The sequence below is a fragment of the Aulonocara stuartgranti genome (genome assembly GCF_965226115.1).
Source record: "Aulonocara stuartgranti genome assembly, chromosome: 12".
Lineage (NCBI taxonomy): Eukaryota > Metazoa > Chordata > Actinopteri > Cichliformes > Cichlidae > Aulonocara > Aulonocara stuartgranti.
Genome location: NC_138948.1, coordinates 732,501 through 749,772, shown reverse-complemented (window position 1 = coordinate 749,772; position 17,272 = coordinate 732,501). Strand labels below are relative to the sequence as shown.

Below are 17,272 nucleotides of genomic sequence, written 5' to 3'. Positions count from 1 at the left end.
CAGCTGTGGCGCTTCATGTTTCCAGAGAATTATGCAGAAAAACTGATAAAATATTATTAAACTTCATTTGGAAAAAGAGAAACAAATGTAATGATAAACAGTTTGTGTTCTGGTGCCTAAATTCTTTAGATTTCACTTCCCTAAATGCGTCTTTTAAAATCAAATGGATCAAACTTTTTAAAAATCCCAGTTCAATTTGGAATTTTATTACCAAACACATCTTTAACTCACTTGGAGGAGTGAATGCACTTTCTGCTACGATGCAATTACAATATCTCTAATTTAAACTCTCACAGTCAGCTCTGCTCATCTTGGTTAATCATACGCTCTCACAACTTTTCTCCCCATAAATATCTCATTTGGAACAATCAGGATATGACATTTAAGAACAAATCATTATATATTCAGAGATGGTTGATAGAAATATTTTAGTTGTGAGTCAGTTACTGAACGCTAATGGTCAATTATTTTCTTATAAGGACTTTTTGTCTGTTTATGATTTTCCTGTCGCTCCAAGAGAACATGCTGTCGTTTTTGATGCGATACCAGGTGAGGTGGGAAGGTTGTTGGTTTCTGCTCCTAAAGGCAGAAACTGTATTAACTAACTCCTGCTAGCATGTACATCGGTAACATCTGTCCTTTATTGAGCAATAAAGCTACAAATCAATGTATTAGACAAATCATTCAAAGAGATGTTGTTTCCAGACCTGCAGCTGTATTTTACTGGGACAATATTTACAATGACATAGACTGAAAAACACTTGGATTCTATCAAGGACATTTATCATCACTACTAAGGTCAGAGACGTTATCCAGTATCCAGAGAGGTTGTCTGGTAAAGACAGATCTGGTTAAATGTAAGAAAAATATTGATACTCTTTGTACGGTTTGCAGAGGAAACAGTATGTCAGGTATTATGGGAATGCACGCATACACGTGTACTCTGGATTGATCTAAATAATTTTATAAACACCAAAATTGATCCCTCGTGTAACCTGAGGTTTCAACATATTCTCTTTGGCCTCTCACATACCGACAAAATAAATCCAAAAAAGATATATTATCAATCTTCTGATTATTTCTGCCAAATTTGACATTCATTGTAATAAATTTTCACAGCAGCGTCCAAACATCTTTGTTTTTAAAGCCTTGTTCTCCAATTATCTAGAGAATCTAAATAACAGCAATGACTCCAAAGCATGTAAAACACGAGCTGTGTCGAGCGTGCAGTTTCACTTGATTTATATGTTGTTTTATATCTCGAGCACCTCTTCCTTCTTTTAATCGTGTGTTTTCTCCTAAAGTATATTTTTTGCTTTCCTGCTCGTATTTGTACACCTGACTTGGAGAAGATAGCTGTGACATTTCTTATAGCCTTTCTACAACTGGCTTTTTATGTGTACTTGTTGTTCAATTGTTCAAATAAAAATAAAAAAAGAGGATGCAGCACATGAATTTGGACATCCCTTTATTTTGAAAGAAATGTTTAGGCGTTACCATAGCAACCAAAGGGCATTAAGGGACAGAGAGGAGGACGTTACTCTCAATGTTGTTGGCACATTTCAGGAGGACGCTGCTAATAAAGTTACTCAATGACACAGTGAATTTACGTTCATTATTATATTTACCAAATGCCACAGTTTTGTATCATTTTACTTAGTTGTGCGTTGCGTGTAAATGTGTGAAGTCAGGATGAAAGTCTGAGTCATGACACGGACCCTACAGTTTGACTTTATTGTCCTCACAGTAACACAGCTGCACGTGTTGCAACACATGAACATGCGACACGTTTCCAGTAACATCATCACAGCTGCGCCCACATTCAAGGTAAAAGCAATAAAACTGAAGAAAGCGAGTAAGAACCAGCAGGTGGCGCCGACAGCGCCCGTTAGCTCTCGCTGCCACTGAGCTCAGTTAAACTTTACAAAGTGCCTTAAGGAGACATCGATCAACCAAACTCAAAGTTACAACTTATAAATAATTCTTTAAAACTAACTTCGGTGCTCGGTTCTCTTCTACGCCATTTTCACCATCACGTTGTTGTACGGCGAATCCTGGCGCTGCTCTCTAAGCTCCTCCCTTAATCCAGGCTCCTCACTCTCCTCGTCCGCTTCTTCTTCTGCTTCTTCTTCTGCTTCTTCTTCTGCTTCTTCGTTGCTGCTTTGTGATTTGGGAAACGCCCTCTGGGCTTGTTTGGGCACGGCGTAGTCATCGACTCGGGGGTTATACGGGTACTCGTGACCTTTGGGGTCAGCAGCTGTACCCATAATCCTCCAGGCATCTCCTCTCATCTCCTCGGGGTCGTCGTACACCGAGGTGGAGAGGGTGGATTTCTGTCCTTTGGCGGCGGCGGCAGCGCAGCCTTCGGGCTCGTCATAGATGTGGTCCAACGTCTTGACGGTGTCACCGTCGCTCGTGAAGACGTTCCTGATCTTCATCTCGTCAATGCTGTCGTACAGCGGGTCGGCGCCCGCATGGCCGCTGTCTGTACGGTGAGAGTTCAGGATGTCGGTCATGACGTTCTTGGCGATGGTGTCAAAGGGCAGCGAGTAGTCTGCCTCGCTGCCGGTGCAGGGCGCTGCCACGTTGGCGCTCCTCTTCTCCCTCTTGGTGCCTCTCTCGGTCGACATGGTGATCTGCGAGTACGTCTGCTCCGGCTTGGCGCTCGGCTTGGGGCTGAGGCGGGGGTTGGGGACCGAGCCGGGGGCGGGGCCGGTGTTCAGATTAGGGCTGGAGTCGGGGCTGGCGTTGGGCAGGGGGCAGCTGGAGATCATCTTGACCTGATTCTTTCGAGGGGCGGGGAGGCGAGAGTCCAGGTTCAAACTCTTCACTCCGGTCAGAGTTTTATCCACCGGAGGCTCGAGACGACACTGAGAACAGGACAGGAAGTGGGTCAGTATCACGTGTTCGCTTTCATCATCATTGAATCAAACAGTGACTGAACGGCGTCGCGATTGAATGATGTCATTGGTCATCAGCTAAGGGTGTCAAATAAGAAGCTCGAGCAAACAAGTTCTGACAGACAATCAGGACGGAGCACGATGTGAACATCGAAGCATCACGTGAGCACTCCTCACAGCTGTGGCACTCACCTGGCAGAAACACCACTGTGCCTCCACCTTCCAGCTGATGGAGCAGCTGCTGGCAGCCGCCCTCGTTCTTCTTCTCTGAACATATTTCAAGCCGCTTGTAGAACAAAATGACGACACGTGTGACTGTGGAAACTATTTGAATCATATGAACTCTGATACTCTGAACCTCGACTTTACTGAGGAGTCGAGAGTCATTGTAAGCGAGTCAAAGGCAAAAGCTGAGGTTTGGCGCCAAGGACAATAAAAATACATCAGTCCAACCAAATACTGAGAAAACACACGAGCGCCAAAGATTATTGGCTTGTGTGAAACACCGACGGCCCTCCGCCTGCTCGCCGGTTTGAAAAGAGGCCCCTCCTATTTCTTTGTGTCATATCCTGGGATGTTTATCAGTAGAGCGGTTTGTTGTATTATTTAATAAATGGAGTCAGTTCCTGTTCCCACTGCCTCGGAGCGACTGCGACCTCATCATTTCCTCAGGAACTAAAAACATATTCAGGACCAGCTCCGGTGTGAGCAGAGGTAAACTGGTTCCCATTGCCCCAGAGGCGGGGATGGGGTGGGGGGTGGAGCACAGCGCAGTACCGGTGCAATGCGCTCCCTCTTGTCTCTGATCTCCCACTGAGATCATCAGGTAACCCTACGCCGGAAGGCCGGACCTTCCTGTGGGAGGACGACATCGGGCTGCGGCTGATGAAACCCTTAAAAAGACCCAGGGCAAGGGAGCTTCTGGCTCCGCCTTCAAAGGAAGGACAAGGCGTGGGGGAAAGATGGAGTATGAGGGAGGCTGTGACGAGCGTTAGGGGGACAGTCGGTGAAGGGTCGCTCACGGCCCTGCAAGCTCCCGGCAGGTACGCTTACCTGTGCTCACACCAGCTTATCATGATATGTTTTAATAAGCTGGTGTAAGCACAGGTAAGCGTTGTTGTTGAGCCACATCCTAATTATTTCAGCTTTTCTCGTTTACAGCTGCTTAAATAAAGGATGTGAAGACGTTTGACTTTATCCGATCGTCAGCAAAGAAATCACAGTTTCGCTTCAGCTGCTTTGTTCTTTAACCATGAAACACTCGCCCCTCGGATTCCTTACAGACGCTCTTCTTTCTGATTTTACTGGTTTGGCCTCTGTTCCATTTCTTACCATCTGGGGGCGCTGCTGCTGTAGCTGTGAGGCGTTGCAGCTCTCTTTGTCGATGTGATGAATCATCTGGAGGTTCGGCGGCTCGCTCACCATGCTGTACACGTCGTCCGCTGCCTGCAGAGAGAAGGCGGGACGTTTTAAGCGGGCTCAGTCGTACCCGAGCTCTGAACGTTCAGGAGCTGAGGTGTGGGCTCACCTGAGCGGCCGGGGGCATCTGGCTGCGGGACTGAGGCAGCGTCCTGCTCTGGGCCAGCGGCAGGCTGTGCGGTGGGGGGGGCAAGCTGAAGCTCTGGGTGGTGTCTGGACTCGCCTGGCCCCCCCCGGAGGTCTGTCTGTGGGGAGGGGCGACCTTCTGCAGGTTGATGGCGGCTTCCACGGCCTGGAAAAGGACGTTCCCCTGTTTGGTGTCGAACTCAAAGTTCCCTTCGCCGGAGTCGCAGCGCCGACCCGCCTCGAAGGAGAAAGTGGCCTAAAGAAAGCAGAAAGCCAGAGACGCTCACACAGGCTGACGAGCCAACACGGCGTCATGACATCTTACAGCAGGACGTGTCAGACGGTTTCCTGCAGCCGAGAAGCTGCGACCGTGTCAGCAAAGAACCGGAAACGAGTCCGGTCACAACAAACCAGCACACGTAATCTCTTTACTTCAGCCCAGAAACATCCTGCTGTGAAGTCTGCTGAGAATCCTGGTTTTATTCTGAAAGTGTGTCACACCTTGTCGCGCCCAAAGCGCCGCAGGTATCTGTACGGCCAGGTGTACACGATGTCCCCTCCCTTGTCCAGCAGGTGCAGAGCGTCCATGCCAGCTCGCAGGACGCCGTCCCCCTTCAGCCTGCAGCGATCAGACGCCTCCGTCCTCCGAATGGACACCCTGAAGTCACGCACTGACGCACACACACAGTTATTATTCAGTTAGTCTGCAGAAACACAGAGATCATTGAGTATTGATTACTTATAGATTAGAGTGAAATGAGGATGAGGTATCAGACAAAGAAGGATTATTTTGATCCTGGACTAATTGATGAGGGCGGCTCTGATCAGAGAGGATGTTGTTATCACTGAGGCCCAACTCTGCGAACGTGCTGCGGCTTCTCGTGGTTTCACGTCTCGATAGAAATGATGTTGTGAGTAAATAATAAATCGTCTTTGGCTGCATGAAACACACGCGTGTTTTTAACGATGATGAGCGGATTGTTTTTGTTTCTTGTGGCTGAGCTGCAGATTATTGAAAATGAAGAAAGAATCTTTCACAACATGAACTAAAAAGCAGATGTGATCTTTTTATCTGAGCGACGACGCTGCCTCTGGCGGCAGAACTTTTACATTCAGCTGTTGACCTGCAGCTGATGCTCCCAGAGGAAACCACACACGCTCGCAGGTCTACTTCAGCAGCAGCGCTCGTTAAACTGCTCCAGAACAAACACCTGATCCAATCAAACCGGAAAACCCCGCCTGACCCGTAAAACAGGGCGAAGATCCAACGGTGGGTCCTCACATGGTCGAAAACCTACGCACGTCCCCACAAGGACACACGTACACACGTGTGGGTGTTCATGTGTGTTCGTGTGTGTGCTGCAGGTGTTGGAGGATGTGGGACAACAGTAGCAACTACAGGAGGTGTTCATTACGACCTCAGAGTTACACAAAATGCTCCAAATGTGGTAAAACTGCCGCAGCTGTGAAGTGCTATTTATACTCCCGGCTTATAAAATGTTACTTCCTGTCTCTGTTGTTGATCCAAACTGCCGCGCGTTTGAAGATCGTAACATAACTTTTATTTACAGTAGGCTGTACTGAAGCAAGGCGCCCTGATGCAGAGCGGTGTTACTGATGAGACTAACAGGAAGTGTCACACTCGGCTATGAAGCTAAAAATATGCTCGACAGGGGGAAATGACACTTGCAGCTGCCCTCGTGCTCTGCATTTCGAGCTCATAGATCCAGATGTGGCTCAGATACCTCGGCGTCTCTGACCGACTCACCCTGAGATCACCTCGTCTGCAGAGACACGAAACACATGAACACGAGCGACTCGCTCAGGACAGATGCTGGAAACCCAGAGACAGCTTAAGGACTGTGACTCAGTGAGACAGTGAGACACTGTAATGACCGTCGTTCACTCAGATTAGTCAGTTATTCCAACTGGAAACGTGAGGAAAAGCTGGAAGAATTCAACTGGACTGGACACGAAGCCGGGCCGGTGGAGGTGTGAGGAGGAGCTTGGGGTGGATGGATGAGCTAGCAAATGTTGGAAATGTCCAAACTGTGCAAAAGTGCTTTAATTGCCTCATTGTCCTTATGTCAGCCGTGCCCACGCTGAACCCAAACACATTATTTAGACTTTTCTGCGGCGATAATCTGACTGTGGAGATTAAAAAGCTTCCAAGAGAAACAGCAGCGCGGTCAGGGGCAGCTGCACTAACACGTGGAAGCCATTTATTCCTTCTGTAGCTGCACGTTTGGACACTAGGGGGCGTACAGACAGCAAGAGCTTCATTCAGGTCTCTTTAGCGGGCATGCTAGCAGTGAGAGACGTTAGCTGGGATGAGGAAAAGAGTTGTCGTAGTTTCGAATCTCAGAAAGCGCTCGGGTCACATGGTCGGGTCACATGGCCGCACACACACGCCACAACAGTCACACCAGCATGCACAGCGCAGATAAAGACCAGCTGACAGACGCTGCTCAGAGCAGCTTCCAGCTCGGCGCTCCATCACGAGTCGAACGTTAACAACGTCTCTTTGTGCCTCGGAGGACGACGGGACAGTAAGGAGCCCTTTCAGCGCGTGGAGGTTTTACCGCGTGTAAACGTCGGCACAGTTCAGGCCGCTGGTTTACCTCAGCACTTCATTCACCACCAGCTAAAAAGAAACCGTTAACCTCATCGACAGCTCAGGTGGAAACCAGCTGAGAAAAAATAGAAACAGCAGGTGTAAAACCAGTGACGGCGCTGTCCTCTGATTGCATTTCTATTTCTGCTCATGGGCGGAGCAACAAGCCACCGCTGAAGCGGCGAGGTCAGGCCTCGTGTTAACGATGTCTTTGTGAGAAACGTGACCTTATGAACCATCAGCACAGAAACATCAGGCCTTCAGCGTCGTCTGAGAGACAAACATGAACCTGTCTGATTCTCACAGAGACGCAGCTGAAACACTTCCTCACGCGTCTTCATGACTGTGCTTCATCTAAAGTGAAGTGCACAGCGTCTTCACTCCAGCCAAAGTAATAAAGTACCAGCTCCGAAAAGTACTCAGAGTAAAGTAGCTTCTACCAGCTGAAGCCTGTGATATATGAATGTGATAATCAATAATATTGGGAGATGGGAACACAAACTTCAGTCTAAAAATTAATTCTGATAAAAAATTTCTCAGGTTGAATCATTTCTGTGGAAGCTGAGCAGAAAAAGCAGGACAATAAAAATGTGAGGGGGCCTTTGAGCCTGAACAGGTCAGCGTGTGGGGTCGGGGGTTACAGGGGCTCCGTGTGGGGAGAACAATCAGAGCTCCAGGAGACGTTCTGAGGATCAGCTGACCTGCTGCTCTCTCTGGACGTACACACCTGGATCCATCCGGATGTGAGCAGATGTTTCCTGAGCTGTCCTAGCTGAGTCCATCCTCCACACTGACACTGCTGATGCTGTCTTTATATCAGACACTAGGAAGGTGGAGCTCACTCAGTGAATCTCTGAGCTAACTGTGACCATGAACCCACAGCCACTGTGCACCAGTCACACACTGGTCTTTACTGTGAGTCACCTGTTTATCCTGGACTAACCTGTGAACCGAGACTCTACGACCTCGGTTCACAGGTTAAAGGTTAAAGTTCATGTAGGTACAGACTGAGCACGTGCGGTGGTTTGGACAGGCTGCGTGAGAAAGCCTTCTGAAACAGAGTCCTGTGGACAGACAAAGCGTGACTGTCCAGCATGGACAGCAGCTGGGACCAGCTCGTCCACAGCTGTGTGGTTCAGGACAGAGTAACGGAGCTCCGCCCTCTCAGCTCCCGTACACACTGCTTATGGAGAAACACTCTTTATATTTACCGACGTCCTCGCCTCTGACGAAGCAACAGTCATAATAGCAGGTCATGAACTGAACCCTTTCACCAGACGCCGGCTAACTCGCAGTCGTGCAGCACAATCAGACAAAGTAAAGACTCTGAGGTTGAGTCGTTACGATGCAGCACGAACATATTTGTGTTCAGCTGCAGGTTTCTCTGACCTGCGGGCCACAGACTGTGTCTGACATCAGCTTCCTGTTTGTGGACGGATACACGTCAACGTGTCCCGAAAAGAAAAAGGGAAGACGGGGCTGATTGCAAAGACAAATAGAAACCCACAAGCAAAGTTAAAAACACTAAATAAAGAGCTGTTTCAGGGTCCTGAGCTGAGACGTGCGAGGCTCGCCGCTGCCCAAACGGCAGCTACTTCCTGTTTGGAAAGAACAGAAACAGGAAGTTTGCCCTGTGAAGATAAAAGCTGAGGTCGTCCTGCAGCCGCTGGTCACTGCAGCGATGCAACACCCTGCGACACGCCTCACCGCAGCAGGAACCCGCGCACACAAGTTTCCATTACACACGGCGTGTTAACAATGAGCTGCAGAGCGACAGTGGAAACTGTCAGGGCGCCGCGCAAACCGTTGATCACGCGACTTCCTGCAGGCCAAACCCGAGAAGACAAACAAACACTTTTAAAATTAAACCCTGAAGACTGAACTCAGGTCTGTCTCTGTGCGTCTGCTGCCCCACAAACACCACCACCAAATATCCTGGCTCACACTTTTCTTACCAGGCTGGGGTCTGAAAAACCTTCAGCTGACTGGTCAAACTGGCGACCTGATATGAAGCTGTGCTTTGAAGCATCAGGTCAGCTGATCTGTCACGTCAGGACGAAGCATCGCCTAAAGCAACATCTGGATTTTTACTTAATATTAAGGTCTAAAGACCTGAGTCTGAACCACCAAAAGACAGAAACTCAGTTTTACTGCTCTCAGGGAGCCCCGGGACTCTGGAGGGCAACCGCTGGAAGATCCTAATGCAAACACACAGGATGGCTACAGAGTGGGAGTGTGTAAGGACCCCCGAGAAGCTTGTGAGGGTGGAAACCATCCCCTGTGACAGAGCACACTCAAACTACTGCTCAAGTGTTTCTAATCAGGAACTGATGCTTCCTCTGATGCAGTTTCATAATCTGTGACCAAAACGATATCGAGTCCTGAAACAAGCACCGAGGTCCTGTCAGGATCACGGCTGCCGAACACAACATGGATTTTACTGCTCAGTGTTTCAGTGAAGGTCCCGTTTGACCACGAAGAGCTTCACTCTCTGAAGTTACGCGAAAAACTCAGACGCAGAGCCGGCGCTCGTGTCCCCGTCAGAGACGAGGTTTCCCATTATTCAGAGAGAACGAGGCTGTGGGAAGGACGCAGCTCAGCTGAGTGTGTGTGTCTGTGCGTCTGTGTGTCTGTGTGTGCGTCTGTGTGTCTGTGTGTGTGTGTCTGTGTGTGTGTCTGTGCGTCTGTGTGTCTGTGTCTGTGCGTCTGTGTGTGTGTGTGTGTCTGTGTGTGTGTCTGTGTGTGTGTGTGTGTCTGTGCGTCTGTGTGTCTGTGCGTCTGTGTGTCTGTGTGTGCGTCTGTGTGTCTGTGTGTGTGTGTCTGTGTGTCTGTGTGTCTGTGTGTGTGTGTCTGTGTGTGCGTCTGTGTGTGTGCGTCTGTGTGTGTGCGTCTGTGTGTGTGTGTCTGTGCGTCTGTGTGTGTGTGTGTCTGTGTGTCTGTGTGTGTGTGTGTGTGTCTGTGCGTCTGTGTGTGTGTGTTGTAGCAGCTGAATGTGTCATTTTGGTTGCAGCTGCTAATTTTAGCTGCAGAGGGAAAACGAGAGGAGGAAGTGAGGTTTGGTTGAAGGTGCAACAGAGGAAGTCCTGACTGAAGGTCGCACTGAAAACAAAGCGCTGCGAGAGCTCGCTGAACCCGCAACGAGCAGAAACGAAGGAGGAGGGGCTGAGTTTAGAACGCTGACTGCGTGTGCTTTTTTTGTCTCTCCTGTTTTTCGTCTTTTTAAGCCCTTTAAAAAAACGACGACAGCAGATCCTGTTCAACGCGTCAGGCAGCTAAACTAATCAGAGTAGAATAAAACAACAATAGAAGCGTCTCAGAGCTCGGGCCCGTTTCAACCACAGAATAAACACAGACAGACGCAGACGTCTGCTCTAGACTGCAGCAAAGACTCTGGGGCTGCGTTCACACTGCAGGCGAAAGCGCATGAAATCCGACTTTTTCAACCCTCTGCGACTCATATCCGATCACGGTGTGACAGTGTGAACGGCACAAATCCGACCTGGGTCACTTCCGTATGTGGTCCTGAATCCGACACATATCTGATGTTTTAGAAAGCGACTGCTGTTTGACGGTCACGTCGCATTAAATCCGTCTTTTACGTCCCTGACACAAGACAGACGCCGATTATCAGCGCCGGAGAAGACATCGCGAACGCTTCCTGTCCGTCCAGTACAACTGCTGGGAAGACAGTGTTGGAGAAACGTGAACATTTCATTTGTTCTGTATAATCTGCAGATTCTGACAGAAATCTGCAGCTAGAAGCTCCGCTCCTCTAAAACAGCAACAAGGATCATTATTAGGTTATTTACATTATTATGTAAATAACAAAATAACTTAAAGCAAAAACTGGGAAACGTGAAGTCCGAAGTCTTTATATTAAGGCCATCAGTCAAACACTGTTTGTTCTGGGTCTAAACAGAGCGCGCTGTGTGTGACGTCTTCTTTTGCGCATGCGGGCCGCTTTGACCGTTTGCTGTAGCATTTTATTTGTAGTGTGAACGAGCAGACAAAACAATCGGATTTGATCAAAAAATCGGTTTTGAGCATTAAGACCTGCAGAGTGAACGCAGCCTGAGACTACGTTTTGGACGAGCTGCAGACGACTGAGCTGTAAGACACTATGCTTAGAGAGCCCAGGAGGGCCGAGGCTGCAGGTACCATAATTTAAGATAATTTAGTGTCTTTGTTGTTTCTTCCAGAGGAGTCACACACTACATGTGTTTCTGAAGACTGGACCCCCGACTGCCTCTGTCAGTCAGACAGGTGGACAGAGGGGTGGACAGAGGGGTGGACAGAGGGGGTACCTGTCTCTCTGCCGCTGTACAGCGAGTTGTCTTCCATTCCTTCGTCTTCTTCCACCCTGGTTCCTCTCTGCAGGCTGCCTCGCTTCACGCCCGTATCCGTCCAGCTCATCTGCACGTTTGTCAGAGAATCAAAGTGTGAGAGCCGCAGCAAACAGACGTTATTCAAATGTCTTTATACGTCCACAGGGTTCAGTGCTAGGACCAATTCTGTTTACATTATACATGCTTCCCTTAGGCAGCATCATTAGAAGACATAGCATACATTTACACTGCTATGCTGATGACACCCAGCTCTATCTGTCCATGAAGCCAGATAACACACACCAATGAGTTAAACTGCTGGAATGTCTTAAAGACATAAAGACCTGGATGGCCGCTAACTTTCTGCTTCTTAATTCAGATCAAACTGAGGTTATTGTACTCGGCCCTGAAAAGCTTAGAAATATGGTATCTAACCAGATTCTTACTCTGGATGGCATTACCTTGGCCTCCAGTAACTCTGTGAGGAACCTTGGAGTCATTTTTGACCAGGACATGTCCTTCAACGCACATATTAAACAAATATGTAAGACTGCTTTCTTCCATTTGTGCAACATCTCTAAAGTTAGAAATATCCTGTCTCAGAGTGACGCTGAAAAACTAGTTCATGCATTTATTACTTCCAGGCTGGACTACTGTAATTCATTATTATCAGGAAGTCCTAAAAACTCCCTGAAAAGCCTTCAGCTAATCCAAAATGCTGCAGCAAGAGTCCTGACAGGGACTAGAAAGAGAGAGCAGATTTCTCCTGTTTTGGCTTCCTGTTAAATCCAGAATTCAAAATCCTGCTCCTCACATACAAGGTCTTAAATAATCAGGCCCCATCTTATCTTAATGACCTTGTAGTACCATATCACCCTATTAGAGCACTTCGCTCTCGCTCTGCAGGCCTACTTGTTGTTCCTAGAGTATTTAAAAGTAGAATGGGAGGGAGAGCCTTCAGTTTTCAGGCCCCTCTTCTGTGGAACCAGCTTCCAGTTTGGATTCAGGAGACAGACACTATCTCTACTTTCAAGATTAGGCTTCAAACTTTCCTTTTTGCTAAAGCATATAGTTAGGGCTGGACCAGGTGACCCTGAATCCTCCCTTAGTTATGCTGCAATAGACGTAGGCTGCCGGGGATTCCCATGATGCATTGGGTGTTTCTGCTTCACTCACTATGTGTTAACAGACCTCTCTGCATTGAATCATATCTGTTATTAACCTCTGTCTCTCTCCCACAGCATGTCTTTATCCTGTCTTCCTTCTCTCACCCCAACCAATCACAGCAGATGGCCCCGCCCCTCCCTGAGCCTGGTGCTGCCGGAGGTTTCCTCCTGTTAAAAGGGAGTTTTTCCTTCCCACTGTCACCAAAGTGCTGCTCATAGGGGGTCATATGATTGTTGGGTTTTTCTCTGTATCTATCTTTGTAGGGTCGACTGTACAATATAAAGCGCCTTCAGGCGACTGTTGTTGTGATTTGGTGCTGTGTAAATAAAACTGAATTGAACCATTGCGACTTCGCCATACTGGTCCACTTGATTGTCATAGTTTGTTCGATCTTTACTATTATATATTTTTCTACTTTAAGTTGTTGCAATCAGAAGGAACAGGACAAGGAACGAGAAAGAGGAAGAAAAGTTGGGAAGAGACTCAACAAAAGGAGAAGGAAAGAAAACCACAGAAGAAGAGAGACGAGAGAAAAGACCACAGGTGTCCAACTCCAGGCCTCGAGGGCCGGTGTCCTGCAGGTTTTCTATGTGTCATTGAGCCAACACAGCAGATTCAAATGGCTAAATGACCTCCTCAACATGTCCTGAAGTTCTCCAGAGGGGAGAACCTCAGGCCCAACAGAGCCAGAGTGGCCAGGCCGCCGCCAGGAGTGAGGCAGTACACACCTGAGCACCCAGCCCCAGACACCAAGAACCACCAACGGGTGGGAGCATCAGCCACCTGCAGGGAGTGTGGTGGGGGTAGATAGGGGGGGGGCTGAGATGTTCCCAGAGAGGTGGAGTCTAAGACCCGACCTGACACATAAACAGAGACGCACAGAGACTTGAAAACAGAGGTTTCACACCAGGCACAGCCTCAGAGTCCAGATATGTATTTTTCCAGAAGTTACAGTCCAGGAAGTTCTCCTTCTCAGATGCTTTTCAAGATAAAAGTCTTTTAAAGGACAGAGCTTCTTCAGAGGTGATGTTCAAAGCGAGAGCAGGTTCAAGTTTCCGGCTCAGAGTTAGTTTATTGGAAACTGGGTCAAACGTGTTCGTCAGCAGCCGCGTGCAGAAAGCCGTCACTGCACCAGATGGAACGTTTATCTCACTGGGAAAGTCTAAATGATTCATTTATTTATGCATCTATGAAGATGGATGGGCACATATTTCAGTGAGCTAACACAGATATGAACTCTCACTGTGTGGTCGTATCTTTGTGTTTCCTTGTTTTTATTGTTCTTCAAATATGATAAATGTGTATTTTTATCATAAACTTTGTGACGGCCACACAAACTTTAGTTTAACGTGATGTTTTTATCAGTGGTCTAATCAGTAACATCCAATCAAAGACGCCGAGCTAGCAGCTACTGCTACCTGCGTGAGAGGCCACGCCTCTCTTTTACTGCCTGCTTTTATTTTTCAATCCTGGAAGATTTTTGTTAAAGAGAACATCAAATGTGAGCATCACTGTTGCAAAAAGGAGGAAACCTTTTCATGCGCGGCTTCTTTTCGGTGCATGTTTTTATTTCCTCCTCTCAGAAGCTGCACTCTGATTGGCTGGTTGCTCGAGGACTATATTTCCTGTTACACAGAGCCTGAAAGAGGAAGTGGAGCTGTGAGTCAAGACAGTCAGCTGTCTGCCATCGCGCTGCTATTTATACCCACGGCTTCAACGTGACGGAGCAAAGCAGCAGGAGAAGAAGAAATGGCCGTCGGTCTGTAATGAGCCCTCAGCTGTGCCGCGGCGTTGTCATGGCGGCAGCATGCTGCCACACCTCCTGACCCTGACCTGGTCCTGCTCATCATTCAGACAAACATCAGCACGATCGCGGTGCTTCAGCTCACCTCTTTAGTCTTCCACTCTCCTAAAGCAGCTTTGCATGATTCACACATCAAACTAATCCTTCTGTGTCTCTTAGAGGCCTGGTGAAGCCTCCGCTCTGTCTGCTGATCGGCAACTTTAGGAAGCCTGCAGAGGGGCAGGGCCCAGCGCTAACATACATATACTTTTTAGTAAACACTGAGAAACAAAACAAAAAGTATAAAAGTACTCCCAAAAGTATTCTTAAAATGAAAGTAAATATTAGATTTTTATATTCAACAAATGTTTCATATTTTCATTTTCAGCAGAGACGCTCTGATGATGTGTTCGGTGTAAAACCTGTAAAATGTAGCCAGCACTGTCATAACCACAAATGTAACTAAATAACATAAAACAGGAGGAAATTCATTAAAAGCTTGTTTGTATTTGTTCAGCTGCTTTGTAAACGAGTCAGTGGAGTGTGCACGGCGTAAAGACGACAGCCTCGTGCCTGACGACCCACGCGGGGTTTGAACCCAGTACGAGGGACCGACAGCGACCTCTGACCTGAGGACCCGAATGCTCGGGAAGAAGCAGGAGGCCTCAGCAGGTCAGAGATCAGCTGGGGAGCTTCACCGCGCAGAGCTCGAAAAGCTCAAACTAACATTTTACGTGAAACCTCAAATTTACCAACGACCGACGAGGAGAAGCCAAATCTGGAGTAACATGTGACCTCCTGTTAGTGCCGCAGCGTCGTGTGCAGTCTGAAGGCGATCCAACGCTGACTGGTTGAAACCAGTAAAAAGACGTTACAGAAGAAGTCAAAGCATGAAGAATCACCTCAGCCTCTGACACCAGCACAGGTTACAGATGTTTGAACCGTGACTCTCACACAGACTCAGCTCTCAGATACGACGCCCACATTTGTGACGGAGGAGCCTAAAGAACAGATCATGTGATGGCGAGCAATAGTTTCTGTTTTATCCGTGTTTAACTGGACGACGTTACATAGAAACCAGTAGAACCAACCACCTCGCCTTGCAGGCCGTTAAGCTGCAGGCAGACTCGTGGGATTAAGACTAGACTGTAATAAGATGTGTGGAACATCTGTTTTAAGTTTTCTGCAGGTTGTTAACTGGCTTGTGGTGTAACTACAGAGTGACAGCTCACACACTGTTGTGCTAATCAGCTGCTGTTCTGGTGGTACAGTCTGTGGTCTTAAACTAACAGCAGAGAGACATCATCACATGACCAACGGTTCATTTAAAAAGCTCTGGCGCTAACATTGAGGCCGCAGGACAACGATGGTGCTTGTAGCGCAGCAGCGAGCGTGGCATTGAATAGACGTCGGGGTTAGGCTCACAGGCATCGGGCTGTTTGCTGCGCTGGTGCTCAGACGCGTTGTTTCCCTTAACACTGTTATCCCTGTTACACTAGTGTCTGAGCCGAGATCACATGAAGATGCTGGTGAATCGCGAGCAGTGATCCATAGCCATGGAGCGAGATGATGGAGGCGCTTTCAAAGGGCCCTAAACTGATCCCTGAGGGACGCAGCATGACCCAGCACCAGGACTCCAACAGGCCACATGAGGAACAGGAGGCGGTTCTTGAACCCTGAGCCTCTGTCAGTTACAGAGAGCAGCAGCATTAGAAGAGAAGGGAGAAGTTATCTCAGGTCGGCAGGAAGACGATGTTACAACACCAGCGCTGAAACAGTTTGCGGGTGAACATAAACTTCTTTTCTTAAAAGTGACGACTTACGAGAAACAGGAACCGCGTCCTCGCCAGCCTGAGGCCCGCCTGCAGCCAGTATATATGTACACATGATCGCACGAGTACAGACACACGCCTAAACACACCTGCACAGTCTGAGGTTGACCTCTGACCTGTCTGTTGTCTCTGAGCACTTTTTACAATCACTGTGACATCACACCTTCATTCAGGTGCCTACCAACCATCCCGAGGTCAGGGGTCGGTTTGTCACAGAGCCACCACCCTGATTAAGCTCAAAATGAGAGCCGTCACATGACCGTGGCCGTTTGGAGGTTCATAAAAACTCCCGAACAGTCAAAACGATGTTTTCAGACAATGAAATGAATCCAGTGAAATCTATGAACGTTTTCAAAGTAAAGGATGGACGACATCTTCCTGTTTCTAGCACAGCTTCACGTCCGAATGGACCCAAACCATAAACATGACCTTTGGTTTGGAAATGATGTTCCTCTTAGAGTCACGGAGGACCAGGAAGCAGGGGCAGGCGCAGGGCGGGGCTAGCGAGCGTCAGACCCAGCCACGGTCGGCCCGTTTCGATCCCAAGCACATTTTCGATGTCTGACACTGAGGTATTCCAAAAGTTTTCCGATTAGATGACACGATCCACTGGGTGATGTAGTTGTGATTTACACAGACGTTATTACAGATTCAGCTGAAGCAGCAATGTCAGCGTCACCTGCTCTTTACTCTGATTGGTCTATAACAGACCACTGTGGGCGAGGTTGTCTCACAGTTTCCTGTGACTGTGAGAGCCAAGTGTGTGCGTGTGTGTCTGTGTGTGTGTGTGTGTGTGCGTGTGTGTGTGTGCGCGTGCGTGTGTGCGCGTGCGTGTGTGTGTCTGTGTGTGTGTGTGTGCGCGTGCGTGTGTGTGTCTGTGTGTGTGTGTGTTTGTGTGCGTGTGTGTGTGTGCGCGTGCGTGTGTGTGTCTGTGTGTGTGTGTGTTTGTGTGCGTGTGTGTGTGTGCGCGTGCGTGTGTGTGTCTGTGTGTGTGTGTGTTTGTGTGCGTGTGTGTGTGTGTGTGTGTGTGCGTGTGTGTGCGTGTGTGTGTGTGTGTGTGTGCGTGTGTGTGTGTGTGTGTGTGCGTGTGTGTGTGTGTGTGTGTG

The 17,272-nt window shown here is 48.3% G+C and overlaps 1 protein-coding gene across 1 annotated transcript in view; it reads right to left on the bottom strand.

The window, feature by feature from the left end:
• Nucleotides 1-1,451: 1,451 nt before the first annotated feature.
• Nucleotides 1,452-17,272, bottom strand: part of dok2 (docking protein 2) — a 17,918-nt gene continuing 2,097 nt past the window's right edge. The window contains exons 4-8 of the mRNA XM_082554218.1: nt 11,364-11,472; nt 4,947-5,116; nt 4,429-4,701; nt 4,233-4,346; nt 1,452-2,870 (exon numbers count right to left, since the gene is read on the bottom strand). Coding sequence (XP_082410344.1) covers nt 2,016-2,870; nt 4,233-4,346; nt 4,429-4,701; nt 4,947-5,116; nt 11,364-11,472 — 1,521 coding nt within the window. The 3' untranslated portion in view covers nt 1,452-2,015. The remainder of the gene's footprint in view (nt 2,871-4,232; nt 4,347-4,428; nt 4,702-4,946; nt 5,117-11,363; nt 11,473-17,272) is intronic.